Below are 22682 nucleotides of genomic sequence, written 5' to 3'. Positions count from 1 at the left end.
CACAGTAATAAAAAATGGGGTATGTGAACTTTTGATCAGGGTCATTTGTATGTTTTTGGTTGTCATTAAGATTTAAAAAGAGAAAACACAGTAGTTTGACAATAAATGGCTTCATGAAACCAATAACCATGAGTGGAGAAAAAGTTTTTTTGTTATCATTCATATTCTCTGAAACAAGGCCAAGAAAGGAAAAATTCTGCCGGGGTCTGTAAACTTTTGAGAACAACTGCATAGTGAAGAGGTGGAGGAGTATACAGCAGCTTTATAGTGAGGGGGTGGAGGCGTATACAACACACAGCCAGAGCAACTAAGAGGTGGCTCCGTAAGGATAATTTCAAGGTCCTGGAGTGGCCTAGCCAGTCTCGGAACCTGAACCCAATAGAAAATTATTGAAGGGAGCTGAAACTCAGTGTTGCCCAACGACAGCCTCGAAACCTGAAAGATCTGGAGAAGATCTGTATGGGAGAGTGGGCCAAAATCCCTGTTGCAGTGTGTACTAACTTGGTTAAGAACTACAGGAAACGTCTGACCTCTGTTATTGCAAGCAAAGGTTTCTGTACCAAATATTAAGTTCTGTTTTTCTATTGTATCAAATACTTATTTCATGCAATAAAATGCAAATTAATTATATAAAAATCATACAATGTGATTTTCTGGATTTTTTTTTAATATTCTGTCTCTCACAAGTGAAGTGTACCTACAATAAAAATTTCAGACCTCTCCATTCTTTGTAGGTGGGAAAACTTGCAAAATTGGCAGTGTATCAAATACTTATTTTCCCCGCTGTATATAGTGAGGAGATGGAGCAGTATACAGCAGATATAGTGAGATGAAGGAGTATACAGCAGATATATAGTGTTGAGGCAGAGCAGTATACAGCAGATATAGAGTGAGGAGGTGGAGGAGTATATAGCTGATATACAGTCATGGCCAAAAGTGTTGGCACCCTTAAAATTGCTCCAGATAATTAAGAATTTTTTCCCCAGAAAATCATTGCAATTACACATGTTTATTTCCTTTATGTGTATTGGACAACAAAAAAAATCCGAGAAAAAAAGGGAAATTGGACATACCGTATTTTTCAGTCTATAAAATGCACCCCAAATTTGGGGGAGGAAAACAGGCAAAAAAAGATTTTTTTAGAAGATGGGAGTCCGTCTTATAGTCCGAATTTAAAGTATCTTACCTGGAGGTCGGCGGTGGAGCAGGGTCACAAGATACATGGTCCCTTCCTCAGGAAGCCAGCGACAGCAGAAGTGAGGCCATGCTGTGGGCCCTGGGTGGGAGGTGGGAGTGTTCCAACGGTGCGATGCTGCAGGCCCAGTTTCGGCGGTGAGCAGAGCGGAGTGCATTACTTTCCCGGCGCATGCACGGATTGAGATCTTGGCTGGGCAGAGAACCCAATCTGTGCATGAGCCGCCTCTGGCGGCCCATGGCTTCAGGAAAATGGCTGCTTCGCTCTGCTCACCGCCAACAACGGGCCCACAGCATCGCCACACTTCTGCTGCCGCTGGCTTTCTGAGGAAGGGACCCTGCCTCCTGTCTTCCCGACCCACCACCACCGCAACCCATTATAAGCTACATTCAGACAATAAGACACACACTCCATTTTCCCTACAAATTTAGAAGTGCGTCTTATAGTCAGAAAAATATGGTAATTTCCCACAAAACTCCAAAAATATGCAGGACAAAATTGTTGGCAACCTCAACTTAATATTTCCTTGCACACCCTTTGGAATAAATAACTGCAATCAATCGCTTCCTATAACCATCAGCAAGCTTCTTACACCTCTCAACTGGAATTTTGGACCACTCTAGTTATAAAAACTGCTTCAGATTGCTCATATTTGAAGGGTGCCTTCTCTCAACAGCAATTTCAAGATCTCTCCACAGGTGTTTAATGAGATTTAGATCCGGACTCATTGCTGGCCACTTCAGAACTCTCCAATGATTTGTTTCCATCCATTTTTGGGTGCTTCTTGAAGTATGTTTGGGGTCTTAGTCCTGCTGGAAGACCCATGACCTAGGACGCAATTTCAGCTTTCTGCTAATGGGCACTACATTGTGACCCAAAATCCTTTGGTAATCTTCCAATTTCATGATGCCTGTCACACAGTCAAGGCACCCAGTCTTAGAGGCAGCAAAACAACCCCAAAACATAGTTGTACTTCCACCATATTTGACTGTAGGTACTGTGTTCTTTTCTTTATAGGCCTCATTCCGTTTTTGGTAAACAGTGGAATGATGTGCTTTACCAAAAAGCTCTATCTTGGTCTCATCTGTCCTCAAGACGCTTTCCAAGAAGGATATTGGTTTAGTCATGTACATTTTGGCAAACTGCAGTCTAGCTTATGTTTCTGTGTCAGCAGTGGGTTCCTCCTGTCTCCTGCCATAGTGTTTCACTTCATTCAAATGTCGACAGATAGTTCTCGCTGACACTGATGCACCCTGAGCCTGCAGGACAGCTTGAATTTCTTTGGAACTTTATTGGAGCTGTTTATCCACACCGTGGACAAAGGAACATCAAGATCTCTGGAGATGGACTTGTAACATTGAAATTGTTCAACAATTTTGGTTCTCAAGTCCTCAGACAGTTCTCTTCTCTTTCTGTTCTCCATGCTTAGTGTAACACACAGACACTCAATGCAAAGACTGAGTCAACTTCTCCCCTTTTCATCTGGTTTCAGGTGTGATTTTCATAATGCCCAGACCTGTTACTTGCCACAGGTGAGTTTGAATGAGCCTCATATGCTTGAAATAAAGTTGCTAACCCACAATTTTGGAAACAATGTTGTTCTGCCCATTTTTGGGGTTTTGTGTGAAATTATGTACAATTTGCCATTTATCTCTGCTTTTTTGTGTTGTTCCAATACAAGCAAAAGGAATAAACATGTGTATAACAAAACATGTGTAATTGCAATAATTGTATGAGAGAAATATTTCCTTTTCTGGAACAATTTCAAGGCGGCCAACACTTTCAGCCATGACTGTATAGTGAGGAGGTGGAAGAGTATACAGCACATACAGTACAGACCAAAAGTTTGGACACACCATCTCATTTAAAGATTTTTCTGTATTTTCATGACTATGACAATTGTACATTCACACTGAAGACATCAAAACTATGAATTAACACATGTGGAATTATATACTTAACAAAAAAGTGTGAAACAACTGAAAATATGTCTTAAATTCTAGGTTCTTCAAAGTAGCCACCTTTTGCTTTGATGACTGCTTTGCACACTGCTTTGAAGGTGTGTCCAAACTTTTGGTCTGTACTGTATATAGAGAGGAGGTGGAAGAGTATATAGCACATATATAGTTAGGAGGTGAAAGCGTATACAGCAGATATATAGTAAGATGGAGGAGTATACAGCAAGTATATAGTGAGGAGGGGGAGCAGTATACAGTAGGTATATATAGTAAGGAGGGAGCAGTATACAGCAGGTATATAGTGGAGGGGGAGCAGTATACAGCAGGCATATAGTGAGGAGGGGGAGCAGTATACAGCAGGTACATAGTGAGGAGGGGGAGCAGTATACAGCAGGTATATAATGAGGAGGGAGCAGTATACAGCAGGTATATAGTTAGGAGGGAGCAGTATACAGCAGGTATATAGTGAGGAGGGAGCAGTATACAGCAGGTATATAGTGAGGAGGGAGCAGTATACAAGAGGTATATAGTGAGGAGGGAGCAGTATACAGCAGGTATATATTGAGGAGGGAGCAGTATACAGCAGGTATACAGTGAGGAGGGAGCAGTATACAGCAGGTATATAGTGAGGAGGGAGCAGCATACAAGAGGTATATAGTGAGGAGGGAGCAGTATACAGCAGGTATACAGTGAGGAGGGAGCAGTATACAGCAGGTATATAGTGAGGAGGGAGCAGTATACAGCAGGTATACAGTGAGGAGGGAGCAGTATACAGCAGGTATATAGTGAGGAGGGAGCAGTATACAAGAGGTATACAGTGAGGACGGAGCAGTATACAACAGGTATATAGTGAGGTGGGAGCAGTATACAGCAGGTATATAGTGAGGAGCAGTATACAGCAGGTATATAGTGAGGAGGGGGAGCAGTATACAGCAGGTATATAGTGAGGAGGGAGCAGTATACAGTGAGGAGGGAGCAGTATACAGCAGGTATATAGTGCGGAGGGAGCAGTATACAGCAGGTATATAGTGAGGAGGGAGCAGTATACAACAGGTATATAGTGAGGAGGGAGCAGTATACAGCAGGTATATAGTGAGGAGGGAGCAGTATACAGCAGGTATATAGTGAGGAGGGGGAGCAGTATACAGCAGGTATATAGTGAGGAGGGGGAGCAGTATACAGCAGGTATATAGTGAGGAGGGAGCAGTATACAGCAGGTATATAGTGAGGAGGGAGCAGTATACAGCAGGTATATAGTGAGGAGGGAGCAGTATACAGCATGTATACAGTGAGGAGGGAGCAGTATACAGCAGGTATATAGTGAGGAGGGAGCAGTATACAGCTGGTATACAGTGAGGAGGGAGCAGTATACAGCAGGTATATAGTGAGGAGGGAGCAGTATACAGCTGGTATACAGTGAGGAGGGAGCAGTATACAGCACACACTATAGAGCACAGAGGGGAGCCGTGCAGTCCCTGGAATAGCCCGTGCCTCTATCAGCGGTACATCAGGCCGTGCTGTGGAGCTCGCCTGTAGCGCGCAGTCTGGCGAGCTTATCAGCAGCAGCTGGCTCCTCTCTACATAGCCGTCTGTACAATAATAACAGTGTATGTGAGCCGGCTCCTCCCGGCCATCTTCGTCCCTCCCTCCTCTCCTCTCGGCTTCTGTGCTGTGCTGAGGGCAGAGCGGGGCTGCCGCCTCACCATCATTGGCATGCTGTGGACCGGGCTCGCCATGCCTGGGGAGCAATGAGAGGGGGCAAACCACGCCACGGCTGTGCTTGCCAGAACCTCTTCCGCAAAGTCCTGTCTCAGTGCAGCTGCTGCTACGCCCGGGTGAGAGGTTAGTGGAGCTGATCGGGGCACTGCTGTGTGCGGCTCATGGACCGGCTGCTGTAATGCCAGCACTGGTGTGCTGTGTATGGGGGGCGCAGTGTGGAGACCGGGGGCACTGGGGTCTGTGCTGCTCCTGTCTGGCCGGAGCGCAGGCTGTGCCTGTGCTGCTCCTGTCTGGCCGGAGCGCAGGCTGCTGACAGCGCAGTCTCCACCACACATAGTTGTAGATGGAGCAAGAAGACAATGTTCTGTGCTGTGGCACAGAAATACCTGGGGATGGCTGTCATGGCTCACAGGAGGGCACGGCGAGTGTATCAGAAGTGAAGGGTACCAGGATCATGAGATGTGTTCAGTGTATGCTCAGATGGACTATATACCTGCTGTATACTCCTCCGTCTCACCATATACCTGCTATATACTCCTCCGTCTCACCATATACCTGCTATATACTCCTCCGTCTCACCATATACCTGCTATATACTCCTCCGTCTCACCATATACCTGCTATATACTCCTCTGTCTCACCATATACCTGCTATATACTCCTCCGTCTCACCATATACCTGCTATATACTCCTCCGTCTCACCATATACCTGCTGTATACTCCTCCGTCTCACCATATACCTGCTGTATACTCCTCCGTCTCACCATATATCTGCTGTATACTCCTCCGCCTCACCATATACCTGCTGTATACTCCTCCGTCTCACCATATACCTGCTGTATACTCCTCCGTCTCACCATATACCTGCTGTATACTCCTCCGTCTCACCATATACCTGCTGTATACTCCTCCGTCTCACCATATACCTGCTGTATACTCCTCCATCTCACTATATACCTGCTATATACTCCTCCATCTCACTATATACCTGCTATACACTCCTCCATCTCACTATATACCTGCTATATACTCCTCCATCTCACTATATACCTGCTGTATACTCCATCTCATTATATACCTGCTGTATACTCCTCCGTCTCACTGTATACCTGCAGTATACTCCTCCGTCTCACTATATACCTGCTGTATACTCCTCTGTCTCACTATATACCTGCTGTATACTCCTTCATCTCACAATATACCTGCTGTATACTCCATCTCATTATATACCTGCCGTATACTCCTCCATCTCACTATATACCTGCTGTATACTCCTCCATACCTGCTGTATACTCCTCCATCTCACTATATACCTTCTGTATACTCCTCCATTTCACTATGTATCTGCCGTATACTCCTCCATCTTACTATGTATCGGCTGTATACTCCTCCATCTCACTATATACCTGCTGTATACTGCTCCCCCTCCTCACTATATACCTGCTGTATACTCCTCCATCTCACTATGTATCTGCTGTATACTGCTCCATTTCACTATGTATCTGCCGTATACTCCTCCATCTTACTATGTATCGGCAGTATACTCCTCCATCTCACTATATACCTGCTGTATACTACTCCCCCTCCTCACTATATACCTGCTGTATACTCCTCCATCTCACTATGTATCTGCTGTATACTGCTCCATCTCACTATGTATCTGCCGTATACTCCTCCATCTTACTATGTATCTGCTGTATACTCCTCCATCTCACTATATACCTGCTGTATACTGCTCCTCTTCCTCACTATATACCTGCTGTATACTGCTCCACCTCCTCACTATGTGCCTGTTATATACTCCTCCATCTCACTATACAGTGCTGGCCAAAAGTATTGGCACCCCTGCAATTCTGTCAGATAATACTCAGTTTCTTCCTAAAAATGATTGCAATCACAAATTCTTTGGTATTATTCTCTTCATTTAATTTGTCTTCAATGAAAAAAAACACAAAAAGAATTGTCCTAAAGCCAAATTGGATATAATTCCACACCTAACCTAAAAAAGGGGGTGGACAAAAGTATTGGCACCCTTTGAAAAATCATGTGATGCTTCTCTAATTCGTGTAATTAACAGCACCTGTAACTTACCTGTGGCACCTAACAGGTGTTGGCAATAACTAAATCACTCTTGCAGCCAGTTAACATGGATTAAAGTTGACTCAACCTCTGTGCTGTGTCCTTGTGTGTACCACATTGAGCATGGAGAAAAGAAAGAAGACCAAAGAACTGTCTGAGGACTTGAGAAACCAAATTGTGAGGAAGCATGAGCAATCTCAAGGCTACAAGTCCATCTCCAAAGACCTGAATGTTCCTGTGTCTTCCGTGCGCAGTGTCATCAAGAAGTTTAAAGCCCATGGCACTGTGGCTAACCTCCCTAGATGTGGACGGAAAAGAAAAATTGACGAGAGATTTCAACGCAAGATTGTGCGGATGGTGGATAAAAAACCTCAACTAACATCCAAACAAGTTCAAGCTGCCCTGCAGTCCGAGGGTACAACAGTGTCAACCCGTACTATCCGTTGGCGTCTGAATGAAAAGGCACTGTATGGTAGGATACCCAGGAAGACCCCACTTCTTACCCCGAGACATAAAAAAGCCAGGCTGGAGTTTGCCAAAACTTACCTGAGAAAGCCTAAAATGTTTTGGAAGAATGTTCTCTGGTCAGATGAGACAAAAGTAGAGCTCTTTGGGAAAAAGCATCAACATAGAGTGTACAGGAAAAAAAAAGAGGCATTCAAAGAAAAGAACACGGTCCCTACAGTCAAACATGGCGGAGGTTCCCTGATGTTTTGGGGTTGCTTTGCTGCCTCTGGCACTGGACTGCTTGACCGTGTGCATGGCATTATGAAGTCTGAAGACTACCAACAAATTTTGCAGCATAATGTAGCGCCCAGTGTGAGAAAGCTGGGTCTCCCTCAGAGGTCATGGGTCTTTCAGCAGGACAATGACCCAAAACACACTTCCAAAAGCACTATAAAATGGTTTGAGAGAAAGCACTGGAGACTTCTAAGGTGGCCAGCAATGAGTCCAGACCTGAATCCCATAGAACACCTGTGGAGAGATCTCAAAATGGCAGTTTGGAGAAGGCACCCTTCAAATATCAGGGACCTGGAGCAGTTTGCCAAAGAAGAATGGTCTACAATTCCAGCAGAGCATTGTAAGAAACTCATTGATGGTTACCGGAAGCGGTTGTTCGCAGTTATTTTGGCTAAAGGTTGTGCAACCAAGTATTAGGCTGAGGGTGCCAATACTTTTGTCCGGCCCTTTTTTGGAGTTTTGTGTGAAATGATCAATGATTTGATTTTTGATTCATTCTCTTTTGTGTTTTTTCCTTGCAAGCAAATTAAATGAAGAGAATAATACCAAAGAATTTGTGATTGCAATCATTTTCAGGAAGAAACTGAGTATTATCTGACAGAATTGCAGGGGTGCCAATACTTTTGGCCAGCACTGTATATCTACCGTATACTTCTCCATCTCCTGACTATATACCTGCTGTATACTCCTCCATCCATCCATGAGATGGAGTAGTTGTATACATCAGGTATATAGTGAAGAGATGGATGAGTATACAGCAGGTATATAGTATGGAGATGGAGTAGTATAGAGCAGATATATAGTGAGAAGATAAAGGAGTATACAGCAGATATATATGGAGAAGCAGTATACAGCAGATATGTATGGAGAAGCAGTATACAGCAGATATATGTGGAGAAGCAGTATACAGCAGATATATGTGGAGAGGCAGTGATGTGCCGTATACAGCAGATATATGTGGAGAAGCAGTGATGTGCAGTATACAGCAGATATATGTGGAGAGGCAGTGATGTGCAGTATACAGCAGATATATGTGGAGAGGCAGTGATGTACAGTATACAGCAGATATATGTGGAGAGGCAGTGATGTACAGTCTACAGCAGATATATGTGGAGAGGCAGTGATGTACAGTCTACAGCAGATATATGTGGAGAGGCAGCGATGTACCGTCTACAGCAGATATATGTGGAGAGGCAGTGATGTGCAGTATACAGCAGATATATGTGGAGAGGCAGTGATGTACAGTATACAGCAGATATATGTGGAGAGGCAGTGATGTGCAGTATACAGCAGATATATGTGGAGAGGCAGTGATGTACAGTTTACAGCAGATATATGTGGAGAGGCAGTGATGTGCAGTATACAGCAGATATATGTGGAGAGGCAGTGATGTACAGTATACAGCAGATATATGTGGAGAGGCAGTGATGTACAGTATACAGCAGATATATGTGGAGAAGCAGTGATGTGCAGTATACAGCAGATATATGTGGAGAGGCAGTGATGTACAGTATACAGCAGATATATGTGGAGAGGCAGTGATGTACAGTATACAGCAGATATATGTGGAGAGGCAGTGATGTGCAGTATACAGCAGATATATGTGGAGAGGCAGCGATGTACAGTATACAGCAGATATATGTGGAGAGGCAGTGATGTACAGTATACAGCAGATATATGTGGAGAGGCAGTGATGTGCAGTATACAGCAGATATATGTGGAGAGGCAGTGATGTACAGTATACAGCAGATATATGTGGAGAAGCAGTGATGTGCAGTATACAGCAGATATATGTGGAGAGGCAGTGATGTACAGTATACAGCAGATATATGTGGAGAAGCAGTGATGTGCAGTATACAGCAGATATATGTGGAGAGGCAGTGATGTACAGTATACAGCAGATATATGTGGAGAGGCAGTGATGTGCAGTATACAGCAGATATATGTGGAGAGGCAGTGATGTACAGTATACAGCAGATATATGTGGAGAAGCAGTGATGTGCAGTATACAGCAGATATATGTGGAGAGGCAGTGATGTACAGTATACAGCAGATATATGTGGAGAGGCAGTGATGTACAGTATACAGCAGATATATGTGGAGAGGCAGTGATGTGCAGTATACAGCAGATATATGTGGAGAGGCAGCGATGTACAGTATACAGCAGATATATGTGGAGAGGCAGTGATGTACAGTATACAGCAGATATATGTGGAGAAGCAGTGATGTGCAGTATACAGCAGATATATGTGGAGAGGCAGTGATGTACAGTATACAGCAGATATATGTGGAGAGGCAGTGATGTGCAGTATACAGCAGATATATGTGGAGAGGCAGCGATGTACAGTATACAGCAGATATATGTGGAGAGGCAGTGATGTACAGTATACAGCAGATATATGTGGAGAAGCAGTGATGTGCAGTATACAGCAGAGATATGTGGAGAGGCAGTGATGTACAGTATACAGCAGATATATGTGGAGAGGTAGTGATGTACAGTATACAGCTGATATATGTGGAGAAGCAGTGATGTGCAGTATACAGCAGATATATGTGGAGAGGCAGCGATGTACAGTATACAGCAGCTATATGTGGAGAAGCAGTGATGTGCAGTATACAGCAGATATATGTGGAGAGGCAGCGATGTACAGTATACAGCAGATATATGTGGAGAGGCAGTGATGTGCAGTATACAGCAGATATATGTGGAGAGGCAGTGATGTACAGTATACAGCAGATATATGTGGAGAAGCAGTGATGTACAGTATACAGCAGATATATGTGGAGAGGCAGTGATGTACAGTATACAGCAGATATATGTGGAGAGGCAGTGATGTACAGTATACAGCAGATATATGTGGAGAGGCAGTGATGTACAGTATACAGCAGATATATGTGTCTACAAGGAGTTTGTATGTTCTCCTCGTGTTTGTGTGGGTTTCCTCCGGGTTCTCTGGTTCCTCCCACACTCCAAAGACATACGGATAGGGAATCTAGATTGTGAGCCCCAATGGGGACAGTGCCGATAATGTCTGTGAATGAATTGTAAAGCGCTGCGGAATATGTTGGCGCTATATAAACAAAAAGATTATTATTATGATGTGCATTACCTGGCCTGTATCTCCTGTGATCAGCAGTACATCAGGCTTGTGCTATGTGGAGCGCTGCATGGTCGCTCTTATGGCAGCAGCTGGCTCCTCTCTATCACCTGTCCCAGAACTACAATTATATATCTGTACACCTCTCCTCTGCTTCTGTGCTGTGCTGAATACAGTGAGTGTGGCTGCCATCTCATCATTATTGGCATGCTATTGACTATGCTCGCTATATCTGGGGAGTGATGAAAGGGGGTAAACCACACGCGGCCATGCTTGCCCGAACCCCTTACGTAAAGTCCTGAGTCAATGTAGCCGTTGCTACACCCAGGTGGTAGGTTAGTGCGAGCGCTGATCTGTGCACTTCTTTACAGGGTCTCACCCATCGTGTGTATCATGTAACCTGCCAGCTGTAATGGCACAAGCAGATGGCTATATTACATATTGGGATACGCTGCAGCACAATCCGAGCGTACATTGATGACAGCGCAGTCCATACATCATTGTTTTGTAGGTAGCAAGAAGCAATGAGCTTGTAGTGCTCTGTAGAGGCACAGAAGAGCACAGGATGAACATGATTATCTGGAATTGTAGCAATGTATTTATTTGTGTAAACTTGCTTATATAGCACCATTATTTTCTTCAGCACTTTAGACATTATCATCACTGTCCCTATCGGGGTTCACAATCTAGATTCCCTATCAGTATGACTGGAGTGTAGGTGGGAACTGGAGAACCCGGAGGAAACCCACACAAACATGTAGAGAACATACAAACTCCTTGCAGATGTATGGTATAATTACCATGGTAATGAGTATGGTTATGCTAGGACACAAAGATGCAGAATATGTATTGCTATTCAGATATTGCATGGTCTGCTGTGATTATGGCATTGCCTATGTGTGCTTATGCTGTGGGACCTGTGATGGTTTTTATATGGTAATTCACAATTCACCACAAAAATGGTATGACTGGTTACATTTATGTATATCTATGGTTACTTACGTGTTTCGGTCCTTTATGCCTTCAATTGTGATTCTGCTAATAGACTCAACCCTCTGGAGGCCTGGTTATCAGGGACCAATATATTGTCTGACAAGATTGTTGGCTTAAGTAACAGTTTCTAAGAAATGCTAAATGCAAGTAGTGATCAAATACAATGTAATGTCCCTCTGTGGGTAATAACATTTTTAGTGCCGACCGTTCCCTTCTGAAAATTACATTTTTTTCTCTATTATGGGAATTTAAGCAATTTGATGATTGTGTGCAGAGATTCCCATTGGAAGGAATTTGCATTGTCAGGAGATTACTAAAAGTCCATCAGTGGATGTTCTTCAGACATCTTCCAGTACGTGCCCTGTGGATCAGTCCAGATGTCCTGAAGGAACATTTATCTTTATAAAAATGAGTATAGTAAATTTAAAGAGTTACCATCTTTTTTTGTTTTTGTAATAAATCTTTTTTCTCTTTATGGACTGATCTCTTATTGTCAAAATTCTGAATTCTGAGGTAAAATCTGTCTTCAGTTTCCCATCACTGAGATAGGAGGTGACAGTTGGTGCTCACTCCAAGGCCTTGTGTAAGTGAAGTAATCCTTCAAGTCAAAGATGTAACTGTGGCCTTTTGGTGGTCACCTTTGTTTCTAAGGAATTTAAAGGCAATTGGCAAAAAGTTGATGTTTGATGGGAGAAGGTTTGTGTCTTTATAGAGCCTTATTGGAGTGGTTGCCCTTTTGGTGCACAAAACATCTGCGCTTCTGTTCTGATATACGTCTCGAGTTGAGCAAAAAGATTTGCAGGACTTTGGTCCAGCGGCCACATCAGTAGTCCATAGCCGCCGAGCTAGAGCCTTGTGAACTGCCTCCTAACTGATGGGGTCACCGGCACTTGTTCGGTGCAATGTCAGAAAAGGTATCGGGGATGTCGGCAGGTAGGAAGAAGTTTGCAGGGTTTTACTCCATCTTCCATTGACTACTGACATGGCCACTTGACCAGAGTACTGTGAGTCTTTTTTCTTAACTCTTGTATAGGGCATAATCTTTATATGGGTCACGATTCCAGCACTAACGGTGTCCTAGCGATGCTGTGAATGACAGCTGTTCCACCATATGGGATCAAGGGTTTGCTGAGCTGTCAGGATTATGAGTGACAACTCTACCGCCCAACCTGAGGCTGTGATTGACAGCTCTGCTGTCCTATCTGGCTGGGTCTGTGGGATCTCCTCCAGGTTTCATCTATTCTGGGTTATTACAGTGTTATTTAGCACTCTGAAAATGGTCAGACCTTTGCCAATTGTAGTTTTGCTAAAGTGGTGTGTGTTTGTTCTGTGTTATGAGTTGTATTCTGATCTCCGTTGCCGACCTTGGATTTACCTTGACCGTTCAATTGTCTTACCCCTTTGTTTTGTTCCGCTACCTTCGTGATACTCTGACTGTTATGATCTGCAACAAGTACTAAGGAAACATTGGGGAAAGCTGTCCCTACAGTAAGACTAAACTGAATCCCTACGATGCAGCGGGCTGCCTGTTCCTAGCGAACAGACCCGCCTTAGTCCTTGGCTAGTCTGAACGAAGACCTATAGTATAAGGGGAGGGGTCCCTAAAGGAACTAAGAACTGGGACTAAAATGGGACACCTGCTAAACAAAGAAGTTGTTGCAGAACACAAAAAGACAAACAGACAAAAAGGTACTAGAGGTCCCAGAAGGACCAAATGAACTGACAGAGAAAGGCACAGAAGCACCAAGCTAGAGAAACAGTCAAACACTGAAGTCCAGCACAGCCAGGAGGGCGGAGCTGGAATATAAAGGCAGGTGGTTACGTGACCGCAAAACACAAGATGGAAAAAAAACAGGAGGGTTCTAACACTGACCTCGGACTGTTACCTGACTACGCTTTTGTCTTTTCCATTTGTCTGTTACGAGCAGCAGAAACGCATCAAAAACGCATGGTAATCCGCACCCCATGGTCCCCAATGGCATTCCGCAATGTCAATGCACATGCTGCGGATTTTTCCGCAGCGTTTCTGCAGCGCTCATAAATCCGCAGCATGTTCATTAATTTTGCGGAAGCGCAGCAGAATTGCTGCCATTGACTTGCATTGAGACGCATAGAATCCGTGTCTGTACATTTGTACAAGCGGATTATATGCGTTTCAATGTGCGGATGGTACCCAGTTCTGGAGGAGAGGAGACTCTCATCCAGACCTGGGTACCATTGTACCTGTAAAAAAAAGAATAAAATAAAAAATAAAGTTTATATTCACCTGTCCGGCGGCCCCTGCAGCGCTTCTCCTTCCAGGACCTGAGATGACGTCGCGGTCATGTGACCGCAGGCTGTCTCGCGAGATGCCGGCAAGCCAGGAAGGAACCAGGAAGGAGCGCGACAGCACACGCGGCGGGGCATCGGCGGTAAGTATAGCTTTATTTTTTTATTTTTACGGTCACACTGTATAAATCCATGCTGCTTGCATGGATTTATATAGTGTGACCTAGTTGTCAAGCACTTTCCAAGTGATGCTATCGCCTGGAAAGTGCTTGTCAGTCCGCATGCAGAAACGCAAGCGTTAACGCATGTGGAAACGCATGTGAATCCGCATGTATTCTGCAGGAAAAACGCATGCACAATCTGCATGCGTTTTTTCTGCCAGGGAGATGCAGAAATGCTGCAGAAATTTTCTGCTTCATTTCTGCATCGTGGGCACATAGCCTTAGAAATCTTTTTCACTATCCTAAGCATTAAAAATATACTGTAAGGGAATAATAAAATGAGACAGTTTTGTTGCAGAAATTTTTGTAGCTGAAAATCAGTTTTGAATGCAGTTGTTCCAGCTCTTGGATTTACACATGCCCCAGCCAGATACATGGAAAGTCGCAGAAATGTTTGCAATAAATCTGCTGTGTGTGAATGTAGAAGAAACGGATCATGACAGGGTCAGACTCAGCTCAACCAACCCTATCTGAAGAAGGAGCTCAGCACCTCTCAGGCAGGGGTCATTTTCCAACACTTCATTTTTATCGCAGGTCTGTAGTCTTGGACGACAATATCATAAGTTGAAATGAGAAATCACCAATTGATCAACTTCAGAACAACTGAAAAATTCAATCAACTTTTTGACTTATATCTGCCATCAGTCTTTTTTCTGCTGTCCAAAACTGTAGCGTTTGCTCATCTGACGCGCCCCCTGGGCCTGTGCTGTGCAGGGGATACCCTGAGCCGGATCGCTGGGGGTTGTAGTCCTCCGTGGCTGTGACCCGGTCCGTGCCCAGGGCGGTCAAACCAGTGGCAGTCTATTTGTAAGCTTTAAGTTAATTGTCCGACTACGCCACCCGTGGATTGCGGTCAGTGGGGACCGGCGCTGCGCTGCAGACCGCTGAGGCTGATGTTGTTGTATGCGCAGCCAAGTATGGGATAACTCCCCACGGGAGAAGTATTGCTTCAGGGCAGCTAGTGTGGATGATGGGAGTGATGGTGTGAGCGTCCCAGTACTAATGGTGCTGGTGCGGCGATGAAACACAGAGACGTGTGGTGCAGTTCAGGGTCTTTACTGATGGTATAACGCAGACCCTCCCAGGAGTACTGGCTAGCAGTAGAGGCCTGGTCAGTCTGAGAGCTAGCAGGATCTCCCCCTGGCCAGGTGGAGTTGTAGGCCTCCCCGTCTATCTGCAGTCTTTCCTGGCTACCTTGCTGTGTGCGGGTAGAAGTAGCCCACGTCCCTGAGTATACCGTGTGGTGCTCACCCGTATGGCCGGTGACTTGGGGCCTTCCGTTAGCCTCCGCTTCACGATGGCGGTGCTGGTCCCTTGCTTGTGACCGTGCCTCCGAGCTTCTCTGGCCAGAGGACATGGAATCCCCTGCCGGTTGGATTCTGCTGCTGGACCTGGATGTCCCCACAGCCTCGGACTCCGTGTCCGGGTTTAGTGTCTTCAGCCAAGGCGAGCTTTCTAGCTTCCAGCCTCTGGCACTCGCTCCTGCTCCTACAGAGCTCCTGCTGTCACTTTCCCTCTCCAGGCTCTGACTCACCTAATCCCGCACCAGACCCAGTTTATAAGGTCAGATTCCTCCCCTCCCAGGTCTGGGCGGGCAGTGTTGCATGCTTAGGGCTCCTGACCAGAGAAACCTCCCACTTGCTCCCAGACATAATATTTCTATTACTGTGGCAACCAGACCCCTGGGGTGCCACACATCCATCTTCTATAAATTTCTACACCAGCATGATTCCATCTATAGACTCCCACAATGTACTGCAGATATGTACAAGGCCTGAGGGATCCAGGCGTAGAAGCTGACAGATGCTGCCGGTGCTGGTCTGATGTCGGCTCTGAGCAGTATTATCTACAAACTTGTCTATGATGACTTCTGTGTGATGAATATTGATAATGAAGACATGGGATGTATGACATAATTATAGTGACAACCGAATATGTGATGCAACATATTGAAAATGAAAATTAGATGGATATCTGTGACTGATACTTGCGTCCTAACCGTGTGCATTACACGTGTCTTCTGTACAGTTCACATGTGTATCCCGTGAACAGGAATGTTTTCTACTTCTCATGTTTTCTGGGTATGTCTGATGGAATTATTAGAATATTACATATTATGTTTATACATAAACATTCTCTTCTTAATATTCCATATCCACTTCTATGGCTCCAGAACAATTCACCAGTAAGGGCTCGTTCAGACGTCAGTCTCATACGAGTGCTATCTGTGTTTTTCAGGGATAGTACTTGTACCTATGACAGTCGGTGGGATAGATCATGTCTGATTTTTTCCTTGGACCGAGTGCTCCGCGCAAAAGCATGGTGCCTGTCCAATATTGATGTGATTATTGGAACTAACTCACCGATGCAAGTTTATGGGTCAGTAATAATATTGGACAGCACTCAGTTGTCATCCATCTACTGTACGTTTTTCGCTGACTATTTGATAGGAAAATCTTGAGAAACCTCCATATTTTTTTGGGCCAAGAAAAAATAAGGGAACTGACCAAACTCTGATGGAACTCTGATCAAAACCACTGAGTTTGCAGATTAGCAAGACCACTGGCGTCTGAATGACCCCTAAATGTGATTACTCTATTCGTAATCACAGGAACTCCAGTTAAATGGGAGATTGCCATTATTAATTCATTGTTGAAGTGAATAAAAGAGATTTTAATATGTATAATTATCCTAGAACAGCGAGAGAATTTACACGCTACATACAATGTACAGCAAATGCTTCAATTTATTATTCAAATTAATTTACCAACGTAAACAAATCTGTTTACTTGGTGTATTGTTATAGATGCAATAACAAATTATAGGTCAGAAAGCAACCAAGGGTTTTATAGGTTTCATAAACAATAAGAAAATGATACAAAGGTGAGACAGTCACGGTAAGGGTATGTTCACACTAGGCATTTTTCAACTTTTTTTTCTGCTGCAAAACCTGATGTCTTGGCAGGAAAGAAGCTGCTTCAAAAACGCAGGTTTTGGTGAGTTTTTGCTGTGTTTTTGGTGCGTTTTTCAGGATCCCAAATTTCAGCTTTGCTTCCACCACAGAAGCATGAACACAGGTCACCAATGCAAGACATATGTGAAATCATATTAACCAGAATGTAACAGTGGGGGAGGTGAATGTTTCAGGAATAGGTTACCTAAGACACTGGCAGTGCATTGAATTTGTAGGACACTATTTATTTTCAAACTATGGTCTGCCATTGAGTTGCTCAGGGATTGTTTAATTTCACACCTCCATGGACCACATGTATTGTTCAGTCTCACACCTGGCTCAGCCATTGTTTACATTGTACACATCACTAATTTAATTAAACTGTACTAATCCAAGCTGCCATATCAGGTGACCAAGACAAGATGGTAAAATCGCAAAAATAAATGAGTTTCACATACTGCTCTACTTGCTTTTTTTTAAACTAAAAATGCAGCTAAACCTCATAGCTATGTTCACACTAGGTGGTTTTTCACCATCCATTACTTTCAATGGGTGAAAACCGCTTAAAAAACGCAGAAAGAAGTGACATGCTCTATTGTGCAAAAAAACATGCAAACCACAAAATACTGATGACACAAAAACCAATGTGTGTGCATGAGATTTCTGGAATCTCACAGACTTTGCCGGTACTGTAAAACGCAGCTGAAAATTTGCATAAAAAACGCTGAAAAAACGCCTAGTGTGAACATGGCCTAAGAGTTTTACAGCTTTAGCTATAGGCACAGAATACTCGCTTGGGACATCAGGTTCTCCACAACTTGAAATAAAATTGCAGTAAATGTCAAGAAGAAAGTTGAAATTGTGCACTTATTTTATCACGATCGCAGGTCAATTTTTGTCTTCATGTACGCCCAACATTAAAAGGGTTGCCTCCTCTTAAATAGGTAAAATTGCAAATAGATTGTAAAAAATAAGCAACTTTCCAATTTCCCTCTAATTACAAAATCCTTGATGTTCTCCAGGAAGGAGGAATTTTTAACTCTCTAGGTTACTGGTCATTGCCTTGGTTACCAACTATTGCTGCAGTCTATCAGTGGTGGTGGGTTTCTTGGCAAGGAGCGCAGCACTTACAAGCTCTTTTCTATAGAGTTTGCGAGTGTGGCTCTGCAGGTGGCCATCTTCAGTGCCCCATGCACACCTCCAATGCTGCAGAGGCAAAGCTGTGTCTACTGCCAGCAACAGAGAATGCACAGTGTGGGCCAACGGCGTAGCCATGCCTCTTGTCCAAGCTGTCAATCATCAGGAAGCCAGGAGACAATGGAGTAGTTATCTCCTGAAGACAGAACATCGGACAAACCCTTTAAGGCCACTTTACACAGGAAGGCAGCCGATATGTTCACTTGGTGTATTATTCCGTCATATGCTGTACTTTGTCTCTGTATAAGGAGAATATAGTGAATTGGATTTTGAGGTATAATGCTGTATATTGGAATAGTTATAGGACTCTCACTATTCATACAAGACGGGTATGATGACTATGACTTCTTCCATGCTGTTAAAGGACCCCCTTAATTTTAGACGTCGTTTTGAAGTAAAGTGTATGTGGTTATACAGCTGCTAGTATTATACCAGTATTACACCAGGGGATGCGGGAAATGGACTGAAGGTAGCAAAAATGTATGTATGGTAATTAGAAACATATATTTCACGCTGTGCATTGATATCAGACACAGGACCTGCCACTAAGATGAATATGCAGCCTAGGACAAGAAATTAAATCCTCAGATAAACACAGTTCTGTTTCCCGTGCAACTTTATAATTTACAGACGTACATCTCCTACTGCCCCAACATGGCTAGTAATTTGTCTTCAGAACATGGCTATGAAATAGGATGTATTGCATCAATTCCTGTTTTCCTACGATGCTGTGTGTTGGGATCCCAAGACTCAAGCCCCCGTCTCACATAGCGAGATCGCTAGCGAGATCGGTGCTGAGTCACGGTTTTGGTGACGCAATAGCTACCTCACCAGCGATGTCGCTATGTGTGACACTTTGCAGCGATCAGGCCCCTGCTGTGAGGTCGCTGATCGCTGCAGAATGTCCAGGACCTTCTTTTGGTCGTTGCCCTCCCGCTGGTCAGCACACATCGCTGTGTGTGACCAGCGGGAGCAGCGATCAGGCTGGTAACCATGATAAACAGCGGGTTACTAGGGGCGCACGCGCACTTAGTAACCCGCTGTTTATCATGGTTACCACTTTGCTACGGTGAGCGGTAACCTCCCACTCACCATAGCTGAGTGGTAACCATGATAAACAGCGGGTTACTAGGTGCGCGTGTGCCCCTAGTAACCCACTGTTTATCATGGTTACCAGCCTGCTCCTGTTTCAGCAGGCTGGTAACCAGGAGCAGGACATCGTAGAAAGATTCTTTCCACGATGTCGCTGCTCCCCTGATCGTTGGTGAGCCTGCCTGTTTGACAGCTCACCAGCGATCACATAGCGACGCAGCAATGATCCCTGACAGGTCGTATCGTTGTCGGGATCGCTGCAGCATCGCTAAGTGTGACGGGGCCTTTAGTCTGGCCAGGGACTGCTGCTATAATACAAGAGAACATACAGCCGCAGTACAGCCATGTGGATTAGCCCTCTCTAGGGGATGGACAATTGCTTCTTGATACAAGGATCCCTGGCTACAGATTAAACAAAAAGGCCCCAATTTATCAAAGCTTTTATGGCAGGAAATTGACGTAAAAAGCTTTGAAATTCTGCAAAATTTTTGTGCAATTTTGCCAGGCTGCACAAAAATTTTGCGACTTTTGCCATTTGCACGTCATTTTCCACCTTCCATGTTGGAACTGGATGTGTTGACCCCCTCATCAAATTCACGACAATCAGTGGCATTCCTTACACCACAAATCTTACTCCAGTCACCGAAGTGTACGAAAGCGCACACCACTGCGTTCCTCGACTGGTTCATGAAGAGGTGTGTGCCTCTTAATGAATCAGGTGCCTCCTCATCAAGATTGGCATGAAAATGCATGTTTGATGAATCAGTGCCAAACTGTGTCTCTGCTGGGACACCAGTGATTAGTAGTATGTGATTGAACCCAGAAGCCAATATTTACTATCCCCGCAGCATCCCCACAAGAGAAATAAAGCATTTTGTGGTGCTTATTAAAATCAGTGGGCTATCCAGGCAAAATATGGACATGTCTGGTCCTCTAAAGAAAGAAACGATCTTTGCGGAAGCTCTCCTTTTTGGGTACTAGATGAGGGTCCCACATGGGGCACTCAAAACTTATAATTACCTAATAAGTTATTTGAAAATTGGTTTCCTAAAGCAGAAAACCTCTTAGTTTTATAAGCTGTTGGTTTAATATTCACAACTATCAATCTACAAGAAGTGACTGTGCACCTATAAATACACAGAGCTGACATGTTTGTCACCTTGCACTTTTATAAGTGAATAATGTTATCTGCAGTATCTGAAAAGCTATAACGTATGTCATAAGGCCCATGGGAATGAGACGTGACAGATATAAATTGGATCTGGTTACTGTATTTTTCTTTTGCACAGAAACCGCACTCCCATGGTGGAAAAAGAACGAAGAATGTAGTGTGGAAAAAAAACATGATAAATAGAACACAACTTGTAAAATAAAACTGACGAGTCTACATATCCATCTTTATTAGGCTAGATTAACACAACCATGTGAGTGTTACCATTCAAGAGGAACGGGACGATTTTTTTTCTCAGGTGTCACATTAGCTACTTTAATTTTTTTTTTTTTCATTTTGGCTTCTGCTCTTCGTCCGGATGTCTGATTTGTCTGAAGGAGGGGAGAGTGAAGCAGCCTTTGATCGTCTGCAGGGATCGTGTGACATAATAATGTCATGCAAGCCTGGGAGAGCTGGCGCCGACACTGCTGGAACAGCGCTTGCATTGGAGTTCAGTATATGTGTTATGTTATTTTACTTGGTGAAAACATACCAATTGAGAAGGGGTTACCCGAGCAGTGGACAACCCCTTTAACAGCTAAGTCTGATCTGCAGAACAAATGAGAATAGGACATGCTCTGAGTCACGGACCCGAGACACAGATCCATTTTTAAAACTGATGTGGCTTAGGCCACGTTCACACTTACAGTATTTTGATCAATATTTTACATCAGTATTTGTAAGCCCAAACCAGGAGAGGAGCAATCAGAGGAAAAGTATAGTAGAAACACGATCACCATTTCTGTATTTTGGCTTACAAATACTGTGGTAAAATACTCACCAAATACTGAACGTGTGAACGTGACATTAATGAAACTCTATGGATCATTGTGCTGTCTGAGAAAAAAAACGGACACAAAAGGACATGTCATACAGATGTGTAAATGTAGCCTAACCCAGAGACCATTTTTTAAAACACTGTTGTACACATACCTTCTCCACCAATGTGGCTTTCTAGCTGGGAGTCTATGTCAAGTTTGGAACAGATTCCACAAGGAATCCACCTGAAAGATAGAGAGGTTTTCAAAACTGTGTCGAAAAATAAACACTAAAAAAACACCTCACTATATGACCAGAAAATTTAATTATTAGGAGGTTTATTCAAAGAGTATTTGAAGTGTTTATTGATGTGGATTTTAGAGCAGAATCTGCTCCAATATCCACTTCAAAAAAGAACCTTTAAATATTCTTTGAATAAACCTCCTATTGATATCACCGGAAAAACATTCCAGGGTGATGTTTTTCCAGCTAGAAAAAGAAATGACATTTCAACGTTTCAAGTGTGAACATACAGAAAACCGCATCAAAAACACCATTCAGAAAAATACCCTTTGAAAAACTATTTGTGAACACTCCACTACCGCTGGAGAATCACAGGGGAACAGCCATTGCTGCAGACCGCAAACTACATCCAGTCTTCTAGTGACGATGATATAACCTAGCCACCATCCCTATGGCCGGGTTCAGACGAGCTCAAGCAACAACGTCTGGTTTACATTCAGAAAAAACAGATGATTGTTCTTTCCTTATTGTCACCCATATGCATGCACGTGTCCATTTTACACATCTGTATTCCATTAATATGTCCGTTTTTTTATATCCGCACGGCATATATTGCGACCAATCCGTGATATTGGCGCCAAATTTAAACACCGCTCGGCCGCGACCAATCAGCGATATTGGCGCGAAATTCGATGGGGGATAACCCGCCCACAGCCCGTCATTCACCGTGGTACGCGGAACAGGAGACCCCTGGCTGCAGCCGCAAATAGTCGTGATGTAAGCGGAAGCAAGAGCCGGCTGCAGCCGGGGGAATTACGTGCTGGCTGTGTGTGGTCAGCGATGTTGTCACAATCAGTATTGACAACATGACGTAATTACAAAATTCATTAGGGGCCCTGGGGGGATACATTGGGGGGTTAATTTAAAGTAGTGCACAACCCATTTAAACACTGCT

The 22682-nt window shown here is 43.9% G+C and overlaps 1 protein-coding gene across 3 annotated transcripts in view; it reads left to right on the top strand.

The window, feature by feature from the left end:
• The window catches only part of ARHGEF25 (Rho guanine nucleotide exchange factor 25), a 399528-nt gene that overhangs the window by 183265 nt on the left and 193581 nt on the right, over window positions 1-22682 (top strand). The window contains exon 1 of one of the 3 annotated variants that reach the window (XM_073663295.1): window positions 4776-4995. The exons of the other annotated variants lie outside the window; for them this stretch is intronic. Coding sequence (XP_073519396.1) covers window positions 4902-4995 — 94 coding nt within the window. The 5' untranslated portion in view covers window positions 4776-4901. Of the gene's footprint in view, window positions 1-4775; window positions 4996-22682 lie in introns of those variants that run through there. 3 annotated transcript variants of the gene reach the window in all.

This window comes from Phyllobates terribilis, unplaced genomic scaffold (assembly GCF_046119375.1).
Source record: "Phyllobates terribilis strain yellow unplaced genomic scaffold, ASM4611937v1 Scaffold_2__4_contigs__length_985480577, whole genome shotgun sequence".
Taxonomy (NCBI): Eukaryota; Metazoa; Chordata; class Amphibia; order Anura; family Dendrobatidae; genus Phyllobates; species Phyllobates terribilis.
Note: the sequence above shows the minus strand (reverse complement) of the source record. Positions and strands in the feature narration are given on the sequence as shown.